Here is a 21,531-nt window from a genome sequence, read left to right on the forward strand (position 1 = left end):
CACAGATGTCAGCCCCGGGCCAGTCTTCCTCAGCAAAAAGAGGAGGATTGGCATGGATGTGGCTGATCTTCCTCACACACAAAAAAAAGAAAGAAATTTGTAAAATGGAAAATGCAAGTTTTAAAAGTATTTTATCTGTTCATCTTGAGATTTTCTTGCATGAAAAAGAACCCTGCTATTTGCAAGAATTTTTACAAGTAAAAACACTGTAGTGGCATGATCCATGAAAGAACTAATTGATAAACTGGTCTTCATTCAAGTTTTAAATTTCTGCTCTGCAAAAGATGCTGTCAAGAGAATGAAAAGACAAGTCACAGACTGTGAGAAAATATTTGCAAAAGATATATCCGTTAAAGACTGTTATACAAAATGTACAAAGAACTCCTAAAATTCAACAATAAGGAAACAAACAACCTAATTTAAAAATGGGCCAAAGACTTTAATAGACACCCCACCAAAGAAAGTATATATATGGTAAATAAGCATATGAACAGATGCTCCACATCCTATGTCATCAGGGAAATGCAAATTAAAACAATAATAAGATGCCATTACACATCTATTAAAATGGCCAAAATCCAGAACACTGAAAACACCAAATTCTGGGGAAGATGTGGAGCAACAGGAACTTTCACTCATTCCTGGTAGGACAGCAAAATGGTACAGTCACTTTGGTAGACACTTTGATCATTTTTAAAGAAACTAAACATACTCTTACCACACAATCCAGCGATCACAATCCTTGGTATTTACCCAAAGGAGCTGAAACTTATATGCACATAAGAACCTGCACACAGATGTTTTTAACAACTTTATTTGTAATTGCCAAAACTTAGAAGCAACCAAGACGTCCTTTGGTAGGTAAATGGATAAATGAACTGTGGTATATCCAGACAATAGAATATTATTCAGCACTCAAAAGAAATGAGCTATCGACCCATGATAAGACATGGAAGAAACTTAAATGCATATTACTACGTGAAAGAAACCAATCTGAAAGGGCTACATATTATGTGATTCCAAATGTATGATATTCTGGAAATGGCAAAACTACAGAGACAGTAAAAAGATCAGTGGTTGCCAGGGGTTGAGGGTAGGGAGGGATGATTAGGAGGAGTACAGAGGATTTTTAGGGCATTGAAACTACTCCGTATGAAACTTTAATGGGTATACATGACATTATAAATTTGTCCAAACTTGTAGAATGTACAACACCAAGACTGAACCCTAAACCAAGGACTTTGGGTGACAACGTGTCAATGTAGGTTCATCAGCTGTAACAAAGGTACCACTCTGGTAAGGGATGTTGATAATGAGTGAGACTATGCATATGTGGGGGCAGGGGGTATATGGGAAATCTCTGTACCTTCTGCTCTATTTTGCGAACCTAAAACTGCTCTAAAAAGTAGTCTATTGAAAAACAACACTGTGGCCTTTGTGCCCATCACATTAACTAATACACTAGCGTCTGAGACAGGAAGGTTATAGTCATGTGTGGCCTTGTTATGGGTCTAATTCCCTTAAGTAGTGATAAGCATAAATGATGTTTCAAGATATCTTCAACAATTGAAATATCACATGAAAATATCTGTGATTTCCATTGGTGACAAATCACAAATACTGATAACACTACTGTGGTTTGTTGAATACATTAATAATTGAAAGGAATGAAAATTTTCACTTAGAAGAAAGTGAAAATAAAGCTGTAATTTTTTCTCATCCAAGTTCATGAACATGTGCCCTCAGAGATCTCCGCCATTCTTGTGGCTTTAAATTTCATCTACATGCTGATGAATAACTCCCACATTTTATTTGTTCGCTTACTTGGCATTCACACGTGGTTTGTAAGAATAGTTAGCATTTGTTGAGGGCTTATCATATGCCAGGAACTATTCTAAGCATTTTACATTTACTAAGTAATTTACTTCTCAAAACAGCACTATCAGGTAAGTTCTATATTATTCTCATTTTACATAAAAAGAAACCTGAGGCATAAAGATGTTAAGTAGCTTGTCCAAGGTTTCCCGGCTACTGAGTTGCAGAGTGAAGAACGGAGCCCAGGAAGTCTGCCTCCAAAGCCTGTGCTCTTAGCCTCTAGGCAACCCTTCTCCTAATCAGCATCTCAAACTAAAGTGGGACAAATCAGGAGTCTGGATCCCCTGCTCTAAACTGCACCTCCTCCAGCCTTTCCACATCATAGTAAATGATCCACCATCCACCTAGATGTTAATGCCCAAAACCCGGGACATTCTAGGCTTCCCTTACCCTGAAAACCCATTCCAAAATATAATTCCAAAAGTAAATAGCAGTGCTATCTCCACCCCAAATCCAGGAATCTGCCCATTTCTTAACAATTCCAGTATTGCCATTCTAGTTCCATCTTCATCATTTCTAGTCTAGACCACCACAATAGCATCCTAACCAGTCTGGTTTCTGTTCTTGTCCCCAATTTAATTTCTCACCACAAAGCAGGTACATTCAGTGCATTTTCTGAAAGAAGAATCAATCAGCTCACCCACCTCCATTTTAAACTGGACAACTCCTTACTTGAGTCCCAAAAGCCTAACTGATCTTGTCCCTGCCTCTCTCTCCAAACTCATCTCATGCTCCTTTCCTCCTCATTTGCTATCTCCAGTAACACTAGTTTTTTTTCCTTTCCAGTTTTTTTTTCTCATTCAATCTTATTTGTCATTTATTTTGAAAAGGAGGGAAGAGAGCAAAGGGATGAATTCCAAGCCATCATTTAAAAATGTGGCCACAGGCACTTGTTATTGATATGTCATTGGGTTATTCCACTTGATAAAAAATTTTTTCCAGCTTTATTGAGATGTAATTGACATATAACATTGTGTAATTTTAAGGTGTACAAAATGATGATTTGATATATGTATATATTGTAAAATGATTACCACAATAACATTAGTTACATAATTACAATTTTCCTCTAAAATCAGGAACAAGATAAGGACACCCACTCTCATCACTCCTATACAACATAGTACTGGAAGTCCTAGCCAGAGCAATTAGGCAAGAAAAAGAAATAAAAGGCATCCAAATTGGAAAGGAAGAAATAAAATTGTCTCTGTTTGCAGATGACATGATTGGATATACAGAAAACCCTAAAGACTCCACCAAAAAACTGATAGAATTAATAAATAAATTCAGTAAAGTTGCAGGATATAAAATCAACATACAAGATCAGTTGCATTTCTATACACTAACAACAAAATATCTAAAAGAGTAATAAAGAAAAAAATCCCATTTACCGTAGCCCCCACAATAAAATACTTAGGAATAAATTTAACCAAGGAGGTAAAAGATCTGTACACTGAAAACTATATAACATTGATGAAAGAAATTGAAGAAGAAACAGATAAATGGAAAGATATCCCATGTTCATGGATTGGAAGAATGAATATTGTTAAAATGTTCTTACTACCCAAAGCCATCTACAGATTCAGTGTAATCCCTATCAAAATTCCAATGGCATTTTTCACAGAAATAGAAAAAACAATCCTAAAATTCATATGGCACCACAGAAGACCCCAAAGCAATCTTGAGAAAGAAGAACAAAGCTGGAAGCATCGTACTTCCTAATTTCAAACTATACTATGAAGCTATAGTAATCAAAATAGTATGGAACTGACAGAAAAACAGACACATAGGCCAATGAAATAGAACGGAGAGCCCAGAAATAAATCCATGCATATATAGTCAACTGATATTTGACAAAGGAGCCAAGAATACTCAATGAGGAAAAGATAGTCTTTACAATAAATGGTGTTGGGAAAACTGGATATTCACATGCAAAAGAATGAAATTGGACCTCTCTTTTATATCTTTCCAGTTCCTGGTCATTCCAAGTTCATTCCCTATTTTAGACAATTGCTTTAGCTATTTCCCCTGTTGAAACATTCTTACTTGACTATAAGCCCATGAGAGCAAGGACTTTGTATGTCTTGTTCATTGATGTGTCTCTATTACCGAGAACTATTTTTGATAATAAAGGGTCCTTAGTAAATATTTATTGATTGAAGGAATGAATGAATACATACATAAATGCTTCTTAGTGAAAAATACAAATTAAAAGTAACATTCTATTTGAGTTCACTTAAATTTAGTTTAATACACCTAACAGAATGCTGGGCAGATAGTAGGTGCACAATAAATACTTTGTTGATAAAGTGAACATGACCATTATATTGTTCAACCTATTTTCAAAGTGATATCAACTGCTAATTATCAGCACCTACTTGGCCAGGAAATACTGTGGAGTGTTTCCTAATATAAAGTCAAGATTAAAAGCTTTTTGTCTGCTTCAAAACAGTTATTACTATTTGCTGTGGACTCATAGGATGTTGGTTGGTTCTCAATTATGTACTAGGAAATGTCTTCTCAACTAGGATTATCCTACCATGTAGATAGTTATTTGGGGAAGGAAGGTTTTAATGGCTTTGTGTCTAGGAAAAATTGGGGTTAATATAGCTTCCATATTTAAATTTCTTATTTGAGTTTTGGAAAAATTAAGAATTACCAAGTGATTCAGCCCTCCGAGAACTTTGCCACAATGATCCTTCACCTTATTAAGTCATCTTAATCAGTGCTGCATTTTTCAAAATGGTCTGTCTCAATTTCTAGGGCTTTCAAACAAGTTATACCATAATAAGGTGATTTGTTTCTTTCAATTCATACATAATCAAAAATAAGCATGCACACCAAACTTCTGAGCAGCCATATAGGGCTAATTTCCACTATCAGTCTATGTAGCTAGACACCAGTAAGGCTCATTCACTGTTACTAATGTATTTGTTTTCTAGAATTTGTTTAAGACAAAAGTACTTCTGCTGTAGAAGACAGCAATGATGACACTGCTTGCTACAAACATCTAGAGCTTTTACACAGTTGAATATGCCTTTTTATCAAATATTGCATAGTGGATATAATGTCAGACCTTTTCCATCCTGCCAAATAACCAAATGTGAAAATAAGAGAAACAAAGAGAGGAGAATACAAAATTGCCTCTGCCCCTTTTAAAGCCTGATTTACTGATTAAAATGTTATCTTAATTAGAATTTTGGGGGGTTGCAAACATCAGTAACTGACTGGCAAACTTAAGCCAAAGAAAATTTATAGGAAGAGTATGTGCAACTCACATTATCACCAGGAAACCTGGCAAATCAAAATGTGGAAAACAGGTAGGAACCCAGGTACTTTCTCAGACTGTAAGGAAGGAACCTCAGGAATAGTCCTTGTGTGAACAGTCTGGTCAGGGCACTTCTAACACAATGACTGCGTTGGAGGGACCCCCACCCCCAACACACACACACGTTGGCTCAACAGACTATATCTACTGGGGAAGAGGTTATTCCACAAAGGAGAAATTGGGATGGTGACGTTAAAAAGGGAGAAATGAGTGTGCCCTCCCCCAAAATAACAACTGTCTTCTTCAAACAATGGAAACAAAAATTCCCAAGGCATTAAAACACAAAACAAAACCCACATGCTTTCTTGAGAACAAAGATTTGTTCTATCAGTAGGTTTTAAAAGCTCTTACCCCTTTTACATCTTTCTAGTTTTCTGACTTTTTATTTGAGAATGCTGCTGACAGTGTTATCTTAGTGTAGGCAGGTGACTAAAGCTAGTGAGTAAATCCACTAACTTTCCCAAAGCTGCCTACTCTCATGCCTGCTCCTGCACACCTCAAAGTAGCTGGAGAAAAAAACAATACCATTTTCATTGATGTCATTTTAATTCAAGACCACTGGCCTTATTGGCTCCCTGCAGTGACTTTATTTTTTCCCTGGTCTATTGACTCTCCAACTCTTCTGTCTTATTGTGGCAGACGGACTCCAAGATGGTCCCCAATTATCTCTGGAATCCACTCCGATCAGGATTCCACCCCACCACTGTACTAAAACTGCTCTTATCAGAGTCTCCAATGAGCTCCACATGTTAAATTGCAAGGCAACTCCCTGTGCTCATCTTCTTGTCATAGCAGCAACAGTTCATAGTTACTATTTCTTCCTCCTTGAAATACTCCTCTACTTGGATTCCCAGACAATCCTCTCATCTGATTTTTTCTGCTACCTTTTTAACCACTCTTTCTCAGTTGGTTTTCCTTGTTTCTCCTCATCTTTCCTACTACTAAATATTAGAGTTTCCCAAGGCTCAGTCTTTAGATCTTTTCATGTTTCCATCTATATTCTATTCTTTAGAGGATCATATTGGGTCTCATTGTCTTTAAAATATATGCTCATGATTCTCAGGTTGTTATCTCTAGCCTCGATTTTTCCCTGCACTTCAGATTCAAAAATCAAACTGCCTGTTTTACATCTCCACTTGGATGTCGAATAGGTCTCAAACTTGATATGTATGAAGATGAACTCTTGATACACTCTTCCAAATCCACTCCTTCCACACTCTTCACTAGCACAGTTAATGGCCCCCACACTTCTAGATGTTGAGGCCCAAACCCTTGCAATCATGTTGTACTCCTCCTTTTTTCTCTTACCTTACATACTCCTTGTCAGAAAATCCTGTTAACCCAGCTTTCAAATACATGCAGAATCTGACCACTTCACACTACCAACACTAACTTCCTGGTCTGAGCTACCATTATTCTTGTCTGGACTATTTGCACTAGCCTTCTAATTGATCTCCCTGCATCTGCCCTTGCCCAGTGCAACAAAACAGCAGCTGGGTATTTCTGTGAAAACATAAATTGGATCATGTCACATTTCAACTCAATATTCTACGGTGGATTCCCATTTCGCTTGGAGTCAAATCCATGATCCTGCATGGCCTGCTCCTCCCCCTGTTAATTCTCTGACCTCATATCTTCTACCACCCTACTTGTTCACTCCAGCCACTCTAGCTTCCCTCCTCCTTAGATCACAGGCATACTCCCTCCTCAAGGCATTGGCATTTCTTCTTCCAGGTGCCTGGAATGCTCTTCTCCTAGATGTCCACATGGCTAAGTGACACACTTCAGACTTTCAGGTCTTTACTCAAAATTCTCCTTCTCTGTGACAAGTTCCTGGTCATCGTGTCTAAAATTTCATCACACACAACGCGCGCGCACACACACACGTTATATTCTTCCCTGCTTTGTTTTTTTTTCTCTAGCATGTATTACTTTCTAACATACTATGTATTTTACTCATTTATCCTGTTTATTGTCTATCTCCACTAATAATGTAAGTTCCATGAGGACAGGGATTTTTTTTTTAATTACTGCCATATTCTTAATGTCTAGGACACTGAGTATTTGTTGAAGGCAAACTGTTGTTTTGTAGGTACCTCATTTTCTTCACCATCTCTCACAATTAGAGCTAGATTCAAAATCAGGCTCCAGCACACAGCTCATTTTCCAAGGTAAGTGAATTTACAAGTGAATTCCTTATTTTTTCTAGTCCTGCAAGACTTCCTACTAACTCCATGTCACTTTCTTATTGCTTTTAAACCGAGGGATTAACAAGTTTAAAATCTGTCTCTTTTTTCATCACAAAGGCAGGCAGGACCAGCTACATAATTGTGAGATCCAAGGCAAAGTGAAAATAGGGATTCCTTCATTCAAAGAGTATTAAGGATTTCAAAATGATGATAGCAGGGCATTAAACCAAGCATGGGGCCCTATGAGACTGCACAGGTCATAGGCCCATGATGCTGGCCCAATAGGCAAGGTTTTGTTGGAGCTAAATTTTTTTAAAAACTTAAAAAAGAAGCACTTAGTAATAAGGGTTCTCCTTTCTCGGTTCCCCAAGTCCATGTTCCATGTTGAGTCTGTATTGTAAAGGTTTAAAGATTCTAAAGATGAATACAATGTAAATAATTAGTTATGTAAAGTACATAACCACTTTTTCTGGTTCCAAGTTGACCTTTTGGTTATATAAATTTCCATTAGTTATAATTATTTATAGTCATATTATCCCATCCGTTTATGTTACTAATTTAAGATTAAAAATATCACTGGTGTGATTTTTTTCAGGACATTGATTTATCAGATAAATAAGCACTATTTAAAGGGAGAAATGTCAAAGATGCTTATTCATTCAACAGGAGTTGAGTCAAAATCTATATATGCAAATTATAGTGCTTGGCTCTTTAGAAAATTTCGGCATTATGTGACAGAAAAGCAGGCTATTAGCTGAAATATCAACTTTCCTAAAGCTGATTAGCCAAATGATCAATTTGTTTAACGACCAATTTGCCAAATTTGCCAAATTAAATGAATGCAATTTAACATTAATATTTAGCATCTTGAACACAATTGTTTTATTTCTGTTACTGATGGTGAAATATATAGAAAAATTATACATATATTTTTAATATTGAATATCATATTATATATGGATATGTGTGTATATATATATATTTGTACATACTTACATATATAGTTAACTTGTTATAAGAAGACTAGATATAAAGGAAGTAGACATATCCGGACAGTACTACAGTACTGTAATTTGGAAGAGAACACATGGTTAGTATGAGTTAAGTAGAAAAATGAAATAGGACACAATAGGAGTAACCACATTATATATTAAATATTGTATGCCATTTGCTGGTTAATATACTCTGAGGATGTGATGAAAGAATTTTAAAAATATTAAAAGCTTGGCAAAACAGATATCAACATAAAAAGATTCCTAATCACTTTTTTGATATATTCAAAATTTAGAATAGTTTTCCTCTTTGGTATAAAGAGTATGGATTCTTTCTACAGGAAAGTTTGCCTATTTCAATGGTTGCTGATTAGAAATCACAACTTCAGTATATGATACGGGACAAGATTTTTCACCTACTTCTGATTTATTTCATAATACTTTTAAATGACGTTTTCTACTTTTTTCACACTAAAAGCATTTTAAATATCATTGTTAGTATCATTTAGCTTATTCCTCACACTCCATTTTAACTTATCAACTCAAAAGCATCTGCCAAAATCAGAATTTCTAATTAAATTGCATTTAAATTACTTTTTAGTGAAGTCATCTAAAATTTAATTTAGCTTAACTTTTAACTTTAATTTGAAAGCATCAGAAAGAAATCAAAATTAATCAATTCCATATAAAAATCCCCATATTAAATTTTATTTTGGTTATTGATATTGAAATAAATACTTGTATGCATTTCATAGCTAATAACCTAAAGTGAATAATTTTGTTAATGCTGATAAATTATTCTTGGTAAAGATGCTAATTATTGATATACAACATTACAATCTTTAAATTTAGTAAATTTGCAAATAATTAGTTAGCAAATTGGCATTCAGTTGGCAGATTTTCTGCTAATTGGTCTGTTTCCAGAAAGAAGAGGGGAAGAGTAAATAGATCCTGCAGGAACACCAATTTTCAGAAGATGGAAGAGGAAAATATGAGATAGACTTGATTGGAGAGGCAGGAAGAAACCCAAGACTATTAGGAGGAATGGAATTTCAAGAAAGATGTCAACAGTGTCAGGTGCTACAGAAAGTTCCAAGAGACGGAAGGTCAGTGGTATCCTTGCAGGCACTGTTTTCAGTAGAATGGTAACATGGGAAGTCAGTTTACAAAACATTACGAGATGACTATAATTAAGCAAATGCAATAAATAAATTTTTAACCCCAGGGACATAGATGCAAAATCCTGAAGAGCAAGGATCTAATTTTATTAATTTTACTTATTTTAGAGTTCTCTCTTCGATTTCTTCTCTCTTCCCTCCCAACTAGAGTTGTCAGATTTAGTAAATAAAAATACAGGATGCTGAGTTAAATGTGAATTTCAGAGAAACAATGAATAATTTTTACTATAAATATGTCCTAAGCGTTGCAAGCCCTCGCTGGAAGTCTGCTGAATTGGGGGCAGTGGAGGGGATAAGAGTGCAGGCCCTGGAGTCACCCTTGTACTCTTGAGTCCTCAATGTACACTTAGGTCTAGGGCCTCCGGCAGGTTACTTAACCTTGTGCGTCTCAGGCTAGGCTTGAGACGTAGCAATGGGGATAATAATAATAATAGTTAGAGTAACAGTAATAGTCCTTTTGGGATTATTGGGAGTTGAAGTCTCTAAAGCACTATACGTGCTATTTGAGATATGCAGAAAGATCAACAAATACTAGTATAATTGTCAAGGGGAAGCACCAACTTATATGAGTGTGAAGGCGGAAAATGTGTGGGGTTTGTGTATTAGGTGGACTTTTAGGCCCACTTGGGGATAATTAATAACCAAGGAAGACAGGCAAACAAAAGCATGCAGGCCCAGGATTTAAAAAAAAAAAAGAAAGAAACGGGAAAAAAAAAGGCATGATTGCCAGAAAACTTGCCCATTGATCTCCCGTGCCAAAAGGAGTGGGGCCATTACACCTGTGGAGACAGCCTTGGGACGTCAGCACCCAAGTCTGAGTGTGGCGGTTTCATGATTACAGACTGGCCCCGGGCCGGCTCTGTTCTCCGGCGAAGGGCTGTGCGTCTTTGCGCAAAGCCCAGAGGCGCGGCGGGATAGCCGGGGGCGGGGCGGCCCTGGGGGGGCCGAGTTCGCCTGCGCGCGTGGGACGAGTCGGGCGCGAGCGAGTCGCGGTCCCGGAGTCGAGTCCCAGCGCTGCTGGCGGCTGCGAGCGGGCGGCGGGAGTGGACTCCGCGGAACTGGCGCCGTGATGGGACACCTGTGGCTTGTGGGGACCTGTGGCTTGTGGGGGCTACTTCTGTGCGCTGCGGACCCCCGCACAGGTAACCCAGTCGGGGCGCCAGGGAAGCACTGGAGAGGTCCGTGTAGACATAGCCCTTGCTCCCGGGGTCGCGGGAGAGGCGGGACAGCCCGGCACCAGCCCGGGGCCGAGGCTGCGGGTGTGGCTACGTGGTGATCATGGGGACTTGGGGGACCTGCAAGGCAGGCCTAACAGAGAGACAGAGACAGACAGACAGACAGACAGACACACACACACACACACACACACACACACACACACACACACACACACACACACAGAGGGAGGGAGAGAGAAGGGGGAGGGGGAGAGCGAGAGATTGCTCTTTAATCGTCAATGTTGCTGCTTGAATTATGGAACCTCACCCCCCCACCCCCACCCCAAGTGACTCAGTTGGAAAAGAGGCTGAAATTTGGCTGGGAGTGGGGGCTGGGGGACGCAACCTGAGTCCTCCCCGCCCTCACTGTTCTTGGGTCCCTTTTCCACTGAAGGGAGGGCAACGTCCCCCCAGAGGATAGGAATGGCTCTTTGTGGCGGGTGTCAGTCACTTCCAGGGGCAGCTGCCCTGTGCCTTCAAAGTAATACCCAGGAGAGGGCTGGGAAGGGACTGATAAGATAAGAAATTGGAGTTGTCCGCGGAGATAAGGGAGGATGAACCTGAGATAGGTGAGGAGCAGCACCGCCTTGGAGATAAGATCCAGCTCGCTCGCTGGGGTTTCCTCCTCTCGGCTGGGCTGCTCAAGTTATACACGTGCCTCAAGCAGGAACAGCCCTGGAGCTCTGCAAAGACAGATCCGAAGTACAGAGGCCTTGGATCTGGGAGGTAGTCGTCTTTATGTTGGAGAATTTTTGCTGTTATGGGTGAAGTCCATACCAAACTTTTTGCAGGCAGGAATGAACTATACAATCATAGTTTCTTTATCCTTCTCTCATACATCCATTTCAAGTAATTGATAATTTCTGTGGCTTTTCTTTGTGTCCCCACTTAAATTTTTCCACCTACTCTGAGAATTTATTACTGGATCTAATAATTACCAGATCTGTACAGTTTAAGCAGAAAATAAACCCTTCTAGCCACTGTGTATCTTTGAGTTGTTTTAAAGCATTATCTGTAGTTCTCCATAGAAGCTGCTCCCTCACCATTGTGTTTGCATAGGCACCTCCCTCTGTCTTGAATTCTTTATCTTTCCTACAGTTGGTCATGTCTGGCTAATTCATATTTGCCCCCCAACTTGCCGTGGGGACACCACTTCTTTCAAGAAGCCAGTATGACCCAAGCAGTGTGGTTGAAATGCCCCGTCTGAGTCACTCATGGCCTCTGTGCTCTCTTCTGTCACTCTGTACTGTCTAACCTAAGCTTTTGGAAAGTTGGGACTGTTACACGTTTTTATATCCCCAGGAACCTAACACCATTTGTTGAATGAATTAGTGACCTTTACTTAAGAACTCACTATCATCAGGAGGCTAAAAAGATCCCCAAAATTATCTTTCCTGAAGTTCTACTCTATCACAGAAAACAATTTCTTCTTAAAACACAGCATTCTTTTTTGTACCTGGACTGTTCTTTCAATTTACCTAGCTTTGCATTTCTTATGTGCTTTTGTAATGACTTATTTCTCCACCGTGCTGTTTCTCCAGCATTGTTTGCTGCTGTGTGGGCTGCTAACTGTAGTTATGGAACTGCAGTTAGCAGAGCACTACATGAAATTAAACATTTAATAAGTTTTTTATAAGATGATAGGTAAGAATGATGAAAATGATCATGTATTATTCCTGCTTTTTGTAGCACCTAAGATAGTGCTTTGCATAAAGCCAATGAGTTTTAACTAAGTAAACGATTTAACTCTCTGTCAAATCATTGGTTAGTAGTAGAGCCAAAAATAAAACATGGGTGTATTTACGTTCAGTCCTATAATCTTCACGATATTTTTCTCACAACATTGTAATACGTGTTACGAAATTTGATGCTTGAAATGAAGTACTTGACACTTTTACTTTTATTGTACTTTAATGTCTTTCAGATGGCTTTAAAATAATTCCCAAAGTCACAGAAATAATACCTAAATACGGCAGCATAAATGGAGCAACAAGACTGACTATCAAAGGAGAAGGTATGGTTGCCTTTTTTTTTTTTGCCAAGGTCGAGGTATTTTAAAGGCTATTTCACATTTAGAGATTTATGGTTTTAAAAAAATCCACTAGAGTTGTTTCTCCATTTGACTAGAGTAGTAAAACTATTCCCTTTGACAGCTCACAAAATTCCCAAAAATCTCTATCAACCTAATCATATGGATTTGTTTTATAATTACTTGTTTAACTCCATGATTTGGATTATAGTGACTGAACTGAAAAGAATATCTTTAACCCAACTCTGCAATTATTAGCTTTGTTCTTCACAGGTCTAATAACATTTAATTTATTCTTATAGACCTAATAAAACATTTTGGGAGTTTTGAGAGTAGACTGTTAGTAAGAGGGTATGCTAGAGAAATAGAATGGTGATGAAAGGAGAAAGGCAATTGAAAGCAAAACTTTGGATCCCGCCTCCTGCCACCCAGTACTTATCATATGCTTCATCAAAGCATGGCTTATGTATGACTCTCCTTCTCTTTGCCTGGTCTTGGGATGAAAACATGGTAGGCAATCAGTGCATGTATTTAATGAGCAACTGTTCTTAGAATTAAGTAGAAATATGTGGTTCTTTTAGCCATAAAGCCTTTGCAATCTAAATGATAGTAGTATTCAGATGCTTATGAATTTTTGAAGGATGGTAAAGAAAAATTTAAAAAGAATGTTAACAAAAACCGTCATTTAGTCTTTAAAATAAGAAGAAAAATGAGAAGTTTTTGGAGTCAGAGTCTTGACAAAGCAAGATATTTAATTATTCTGTCATATATATTGAAATGTCTTTCAATACTTCTAAGTAATATTTCTGTAGAATTCAATCTCTTAGTGATATACTTAAGATGATTTATGCCTCTAAATTGTGAACAATATATTTTGGATTAAAGTGTTTTTTTTTTAAGAGTTGAACACCTAGAGACAATGTATTTGTTCAAGACTATTTTAAGAATGTCTTTATCCATGGCTCCCTTATATTGTACATTGCTGTTAAGATAGCGTCCTTGAAAGCTACTGGATTTTTAATAGAGATTTAAATACCATGAGAGAAATGCCCAGATTAAAACAAAACAAAACAATGAAACCACCCAGCTATTTCCTTCTGCTTCAAGACCTGGGCTTTCTCTGATCCAGGAACCACAGCTTGAGTTTAAGTACATAGACCCGGATCGTCCCTAGTTAGAAATAGGAAAAAACAAAATAAAACAAAAAATTGTGTTAAGATATTTTTGAAGAGCATCTTTATTAATCTAGCTATAACCTTTGCTCTTTTGTAGACATTCTGAGGCAATTAGGCTCTTACCTATGAAGCACAAAGTGTCTTGGTGAACTTCTAGTTTTCCTAGCAGCCTCAATTTCTGGATGCTTTTGCAGAGAATTATAGCATAGTTAAATCCTATTTGAATTGCAGGTACCTGCACCCTCATCCTAATTTGTCTTCCCTCTCCTTGCTTTAGTCACACACTGTAGGTGTCTAAAAGTGTGTTAGCATATGTTCTTTTCAGAGGCTGAGACTAAATACTTTTGTATAGGTTTTTGGGGCCTGTGATATATACAGAATGTGTATAAAGCAATGTTAATAAATTTTCCTTATTTACCACACCAGACCTCCAAACCTACATGAATATGGTAGTGGAACACAGTTTATTTGGGGGAACTACATTCACATAATCCATCAGTGCTTTCTCTGACCCATACTCCATGTTTAGAATTGCATCAGAGCTAATTTATTAATCACACAAGAACACTTTCTAAATGGAATTGTAAATGCTAGATGATTATCTAAATGTTGGTCCCATATGATTTTAAAAATGTTTTATTTTTGTAAAAGTCATGATGAAAAAGTAAAATGTTATAGAAATGTTTGATCTAGAAAGTGAGTTCTCTGAAATTCCACCCTCTAGAAAGATCTACTGTTAATATTTTGGTATATCCAAGTGACTTTTGGCTGCTTCCATGCATAATATTGACCTTTACAGGCAAAAATTTGCTATTGCATTATAGTCTTGCATTACTACTCAAAAGGCTGTGCTTCAGGAGCCAAAGATATATGATGTTACAATTATGATGCTCAAGCAAAAGTGTTTTGAGCAATGGCATGATGGTAGAAATAATTGTATCTCCTAAGATGACTGATTTGATGAAGAACATTATCATTTTGCTAAGTTCTGGAGTGTTTCTAACTTTCTTAGTTTTATTTATTACTTTATATTCAAACCTTGTATTTCTCAATAGTCTTCCTTGATATTTTATCATGTTTCTCTTTCTTTAAAAAAATCTGTAAGATGGAGTAGCATTTTACTTTTGGCTCTTTTTCTGTGCATTTCGCTATCACAATGTCTGGCACATATATTTTTGTTAAACCGAAGTGTTGAATTATACAATTTCTATAATATTATGGAAAGCACATGGACTTTGGTCCAGTCTAACTGGCTTTTGCTTCCACCTTTGCCACTTCTCATTATGTGACTGGGGCAAGTTACTTCTCTAAGCCTCAGCTTCTCATCAGTAAAATGGGATATTAATTCCTACCTGTTGGGGCTATTGTGAGTATTGAGAAGGATGATCTATCTAAGGTACCTATATATAGTATCTGCTCTGTAAATTAGAGCTATTTCATTTTTATTATTCTTTTGCATTTATGTTATAGGTTTGGTTTCATTCTTTTTGAGTTATCTTCCATCACACTGCACCTTTTTCCCAGTTTTCAATGTTACAACTTTTAAGTAGGTTTATACACTCTCCACCCTGCCTTTTTTAACTGGAGAAACCAAAACAGGCTGCATTGTTCATGACAACCGCTGGCTTTACCAGCACTGACATTTTCCCCGATAGCAACACAGACTGCTATCAGGAAACCCAGGCTTGCGTGCCTGGCGAGTCTTGTCTCCAGTTTTTTCTGCAAAAGAAAAAAATACATCAACATGTCAGGAATTTCCATCTGAAGTCTCAGCCTTTTCTGTTTGCAGGGTACACCCAACCCTTCCTATAATCTTTGTGCTTTGGAGTATTTCCAGAGGTATCTTCTTTATGCCCAATGATTTATTTAGAATTATACTTTTAAATTAAAATTCTTTTTAAAGGCGATTCCTTTATTTTTCTTTTTAACTCTTTGGAATTAGCTAATATCTTAGAAATATTTTTATGCTTTTTTTTTAAGCAAAATTTATAATGACAATATTTACAAATATTATTGATTTGGTTCATATTTTCCCAAAGATTTTACTCCTAGGATAAATATATGATATATATATATGACATTAAAACAACTCCTAAGCTAAAAACAATATCATCTTTTGTTGGTATTATGTTTCAGAATTGTGTTTGCCTTAGGGATGCTGCAGAACAGATCTGCATTACCATTTCATTGATGGGACATGTGCCTAATAGGAAAATGAATACATATATCACATCCTGAGCTGCATCACCAGTAAAACTTTCCATTCTTTAGTTAGTTGCCAGCAGCTCTCTGTGTGTTCCAAACTCAATGTGAACTCCAAAGATAAGCAGAAATTGGTGAAAGGAAAGAGCAGGTTTACAACTGGCCTGCTCTTCTGTGTTTTCATGTATCTTCTCACAACTCCATTTAAGCAGTAACTGCTTTCCTAGATCAAAAACTGCAAACTCAATGCAAATATCTTCCCCGTATTAAACTGGTGCTTATTTTTGAACGTTAGCCTATGCTGGGTGAGTCCTGTTTGGTTAAGGTTTAAGCTTAGAAGAAGAAAGTGGAGTTTATTGAAATCCCAACCCTTTATTGAGTTTCTGCTTACTTTTTCTACATATTAAGAATAGGAGAGGAGCTAAGAACATAGGATCTAGAGGAAGTTACATGGGGTAACAGGTAATAGCTTTGTAATGTGCATTTTTAAATACTATTTTTCTCTGAATATCACAAGTGTGGCAGGTTGGAATCTGCAGCCTAGGTTCAAATTCTGGCCACCCACTTAATAGTTCTGTGTTATTTTTTACAAAGGATACTAATACTCAACCTAAATCTCAGGACTTTTGTGACTAATAACAAAAGCAGATATCAACTGAGCTCTTAACATATGAGTCAGGCACCACGTTAAGCACTATAGATAAATCCTCATTTAGTCTTCCCGACAACCCAGTAAGTAGACTATTATGGTCATTTTTCTGACGAGGAGACTAAGACTGAGTTTATGTTGAAAGCTCTAATGCCCACAGTCATACAGCAGGGAAATGCTGGAGCTGGGATTCCAACCCAGGGTGTGAGGGTCCAATGCCCTTCCCTTTAAACAGCACCATCACCCGACGTGCAGCTTTACCAGAGCTGGAGTTGAGGGGCTTTGGCACTTGATGGACATCTGGTGCAGTGGTGTCCTACTTCAGTCCTAAGCTACACTAGGCAGCATTCATGCTTTCTAGTGGACCTTTGTCGAACACTGAAAACGCTCAATAATTTAAAAAGCAGTCCCACCACAGATATCTGGCAACCCCAATTCAGCCACTTCAACTATTAAAGTTTATTTAATGTGAGCACATATTGTAGTGGTGATTGTTTTGTTGAAGCATACTTGAAAACTACTGACAATTTAAGGTAAATACCTAATATTTATTTTTTTCTAACATTAGTAATAGAAGTATAGGATTGAAAGAGTTAAATGTTCATCTCTGGGTTTACCTTTTATTTTTTTTAACTGATTTTCAGTTAATTATTGTACCGTGGGACGATATGATCTGTAGGTAATTAAGTTCTGAAATTTAAATAGCTTATAAATTTATTAATGATGTGGATGCACATCTTTTAGTGTAAAATAAAAATTTTTATAATTTCAAAAATATTCTTAGTCATCAATTTGTCTGTAGCCATTTTTTGTGTGTAAGGAAGATTAGCCCTGAGCTAACATCCGTTGCCAATCTTCCTCTTTTTGCTGAGAAAGACTGGCCCTGGGCTAGCATCAGAGCCCATCTTCCTCTACTGTATATGCGGGACCCCAGCCACAGCATGGCTTGATAAGCAGTGCATAGGTCCGCACCCAGGATCTGAACCCGCGAACCCCAGGCTGCCGAAGTGGAGTGTGCAAACTTAACCACTACACTGCCAGGCCAGCCCAGCTATAGCCATTTTTTAATGTTAAGCACTTGTGGTATTCAGAGAAAAATAATGCTTAAAAATGCACGTATTTTTAGAGCTCAGAATTTAGGAATCTTAGATTTTGAAGTAATCTGGGCAAAAACTGTTTGTTTACTAATTTAACTTTAGTGCAAAAAATATTATAACCTAGAAACTTTATAGATTTCCTCTGCATTCTAGAATAGTATTAAGTATATTTTTTAACATTTTTATTAGGAGAATACTTAATTATAGGATTTGATTAATAGAACATTATCGACTTAATTTTATTCATACATTCTATTTCAAAATTAAACGTTCTTTCAACAGTATAAAATACTTTGGGGGCTGGCTCAGTGGCCTAGTGGTTAATTTCAGCACACTCTGCTTTGACGGCCCATGTTTGGTTCCCGGGTGCAGAGCTACACCACTCATCCGCAGCCATGCTGTGGCGGCAACCCACATACAAATTAGAGGAAGACTGGCATAGATGTTAGTTCCTCATGCAAAAAGAGGAAGATTGGCAGTAGATGTTAGCTCAGGGTGAATCTTCCTCAGCAAAAAAATAATACTTTTATGTGGCATAAAATTACTTAATTGGTGTTTACTTCCAAATCTAGTTTTGAATTTTCATATATTTATAATAAGATTAAAATAATTTCCTGGTGTTTCACATCATCCATTTCTCTGTTTCTCTTGGATCATACCCATCAGCATGCAAACATACTGGTATTTCACTTACCTGAAAAAAAGCAAAAGCAAAATCATCAACCTTCCTGCTCCACACCCCCCTCTAGCTACCTCCATTTTTCTGTTTCCCTTTACAGTAAAACTCCTCAAAAAGGTTACCAATATTTGTTCTCTTCACTTATTGTCTTTCATCTTCTTTTGAACCCATGCTAAGCATTCATGTATCCATTGATCATCCAAACAACATCTTTACTCCTGCCCCCAGTCCATTCTCACCCCTGCCCCCAGTCTATTCTTGGAACAGCAGCTAGTGAATCTTGGAAAGTATAAGTCAGATCATACTACTCCTCTGTTTCAAAGCCTCCAATGGTTCCCCATTCATAAAAATAATCTAAATGCCTCCATTTCTGATCTCATCTCCTACTGCTTCTCCTCATTCATACTTCTCCAACCACATTTGCTAATTCTTTTTTTTTTTTCTTGTGAGGAAGATCAGCCCTGAGCCAACATCCGATGCCAATCCTCCTCTTTTTGCTGAGGAAGATTGGCCCAGAGCTAACATCCATGCCCATCTTCCCATCTTCGTCTGCTTTATGTGGGATGCCACCACAGCACGGCTTGACAAGCAGTGCGTCGGTGTGCACCCGGGATCCGAACCCTGGGCCGCTGAAGCAGAGCATGTGCACTTAACTGCTGCACCACCAGGCCGGCCCCACATTTGCTAATTCTTGGTGCACAAATGTGCACCCACCACAGGGTCTTGGAACATCTTGTTCTGTCTATTGAAAATGTACTTCCCGTAGATATTCTCATGGCTTACTACCTCTATTGCACATGCCTCTGTGTCCCACTTCACGTCTTCTTGGTATCACCTCTGATTTCATAAACAGAGGTTGCAAGGTATTCCCTGGCTCTTAATTTACTTTCCACTGTCAGCATCCTTGGTAGGCAGAGTTGTGAGTAGTATACGTGGTCAGTAATTTTGTAAGGAGGAAAGGTGCCCAAGATAAAGATATACCTGGACTCCTGGGCAGTTGTAGATGACTTGACTATTTGGTCAGGGGCTGACAGAAACAGGATTGGACGATCAGAAACAAGAAAGTCTTGGAAAGAGACATATGAATGCACTCACAATAGTGAGCACAAAGCATGCGGATCTATATATTCAAGTTAATTCCACAAGACAGTATCCTCCAGAGAGGAAACAGGACAACTAGGTTGATTGGATGACTCATTCAGGAACTTCTCCTTGGCCATCTCAGTGCCTATGCAATGGGCCCATGAACAGAGGGGCCATGGAATGAAGGCTGTACATGGGCCAACACTGTGAACTCCCTTTCACCAAGGCTAAGCTACCTACTGCTATTGCTGAATACCTGACCTACTAGTAGCAGAGACCAACACTAAGCTTTCAAGAGGGACTATCCCTCAAGAAGTCCACCCAGCCACTTAGTAATAAGTTGACTGCATCACTCTCCCCTCATAGAAAGAGCAGAGATTCATTATTGCTGGAACTACTCCAGATATGGGTTTTGCCTTCACTTTCCACAGTGCCTCTGCCAGCACCATCTTCTGAGAGCTTAGAGAGTCTGATTTACTGCCATGAGATTCCACAAAATAGTGCCTCAGAACAAGGAACACATTTTATAGTGAAAAAGTTGTGATAATGGGCACATGACCACGAAACCAGCATCACCCTGAAACATGTGGCCTAATGGAGTGATGGAACAGCCTACAAAAGGAAAGGCTAAGATCCCAGCTTAGAAACAACATCCTGTGGAATGGGATGCTGTCCTCCATCAGATGCCAGAAGCACTGAGCCAATGGCAGATGTATACTATTTATTGTTTATTGTTTCCCAATAAATAGAATACATGGAGCTGGAAATGAAGAATTACTCCCTCTCATTATCGCTCCCAGTGATCCAAAAATTAAATCTGTGCTTTCTGTCCGTGCAGTTTTAGGTTCTGCTGGATTTGGGGTCTGAGTTTCCAGTTAGAGAATGCTTCTGTCAAGGGTCCCAATATGGGTTCTACTGAACTGAAACTACCACTACTACCTGATCATTGAATTCAGCAAACATAATTATTAGACTACTAGAGATAATCAATTATGATGATCAGGAAGTGGTAGGGTTGCTTTTACCTAACGCAGATAGGGAGGAGTGTGTCTGGAATTCAGGGTATTCATGAGGGCATCTCTTGGCTTCCATGTCCAGTGATAACTATGAATAGGCAGTTGTGACAACCACAGCCTAACATGGGTAAGGCAACTAGGGTGAAGGTTAGTGTCACTACATTAGCTGAAGTGCTGGCTAAGGGTAAGGGAAATCTACCACGGGTGATAGAGAGGGGACACAGGGGGTATTGATTATAGCCTCAGGACCAGTCATAGTAGTGTGGCCTTTAGGTTGTCCCACTAACTCCCTAGTAGTAAATCTTTAGCAGAGCTCTCAGCTGGCCACTACCTTGGAGACTTCCTAATGGATTGTACTGAAAATGTAGGGCAGGAGCGTATCCATATGGTACAAGAACTCGACTGTATCAGACGCCTTTTATACTCAGCTTCACACTCTCTTGTTGTCACCTCTAATTCTAGTCACAGCTGTGACTTATAGTTCCCCACGTACTTTGACTCAGTCTATGCCTCCAGCTTCTTGTCACCATTTCCCACAGAATGTCTTGGCTACTGTCCCAGGGCTTCTCTGATGCAGTGACTTGGGACAGTGGATCCCATATGGCATATGCCTATGAGCAGCCTAAAAGTGCAGGAAGTTACTTCTCCCAGGGGGAACCCTCACCTAACAGGACAGGATTTGATGAATAAATGCTGCTTGCCATTGACTCTCTGATTCTGAGAGGCAGTCTATATTTTCATTAGAAGTTCCCAGCAAGATTGAGCCCCTGTCGTCCTCAGTGGTGTCCAGCTTTTCTTTCTTCAGGTTTCACCGTCTTGTCT

At 38.4% G+C, this 21,531-nt stretch overlaps 1 protein-coding gene across 1 annotated transcript in view; it reads left to right on the plus strand.

Moving 5' to 3' along the window:
* The first annotated feature begins 10,620 nt into the window (after nt 1-10,620).
* The window catches only part of PKHD1L1 (PKHD1 like 1), a 166,194-nt gene continuing 155,283 nt past the window's right edge, over nt 10,621-21,531 (plus strand). The window contains 2 exon segments of the mRNA XM_058564477.1: nt 10,621-10,704; nt 12,704-12,793. Of these exon segments, the coding sequence (XP_058420460.1) occupies nt 10,632-10,704; nt 12,704-12,793 (163 nt within the window). The 5' untranslated portion in view covers nt 10,621-10,631.

This window comes from Diceros bicornis, chromosome 21 (genome assembly GCF_020826845.1).
Source record: "Diceros bicornis minor isolate mBicDic1 chromosome 21, mDicBic1.mat.cur, whole genome shotgun sequence".
In the NCBI taxonomy this organism is placed as follows: Eukaryota; Metazoa; Chordata; class Mammalia; order Perissodactyla; family Rhinocerotidae; genus Diceros; species Diceros bicornis.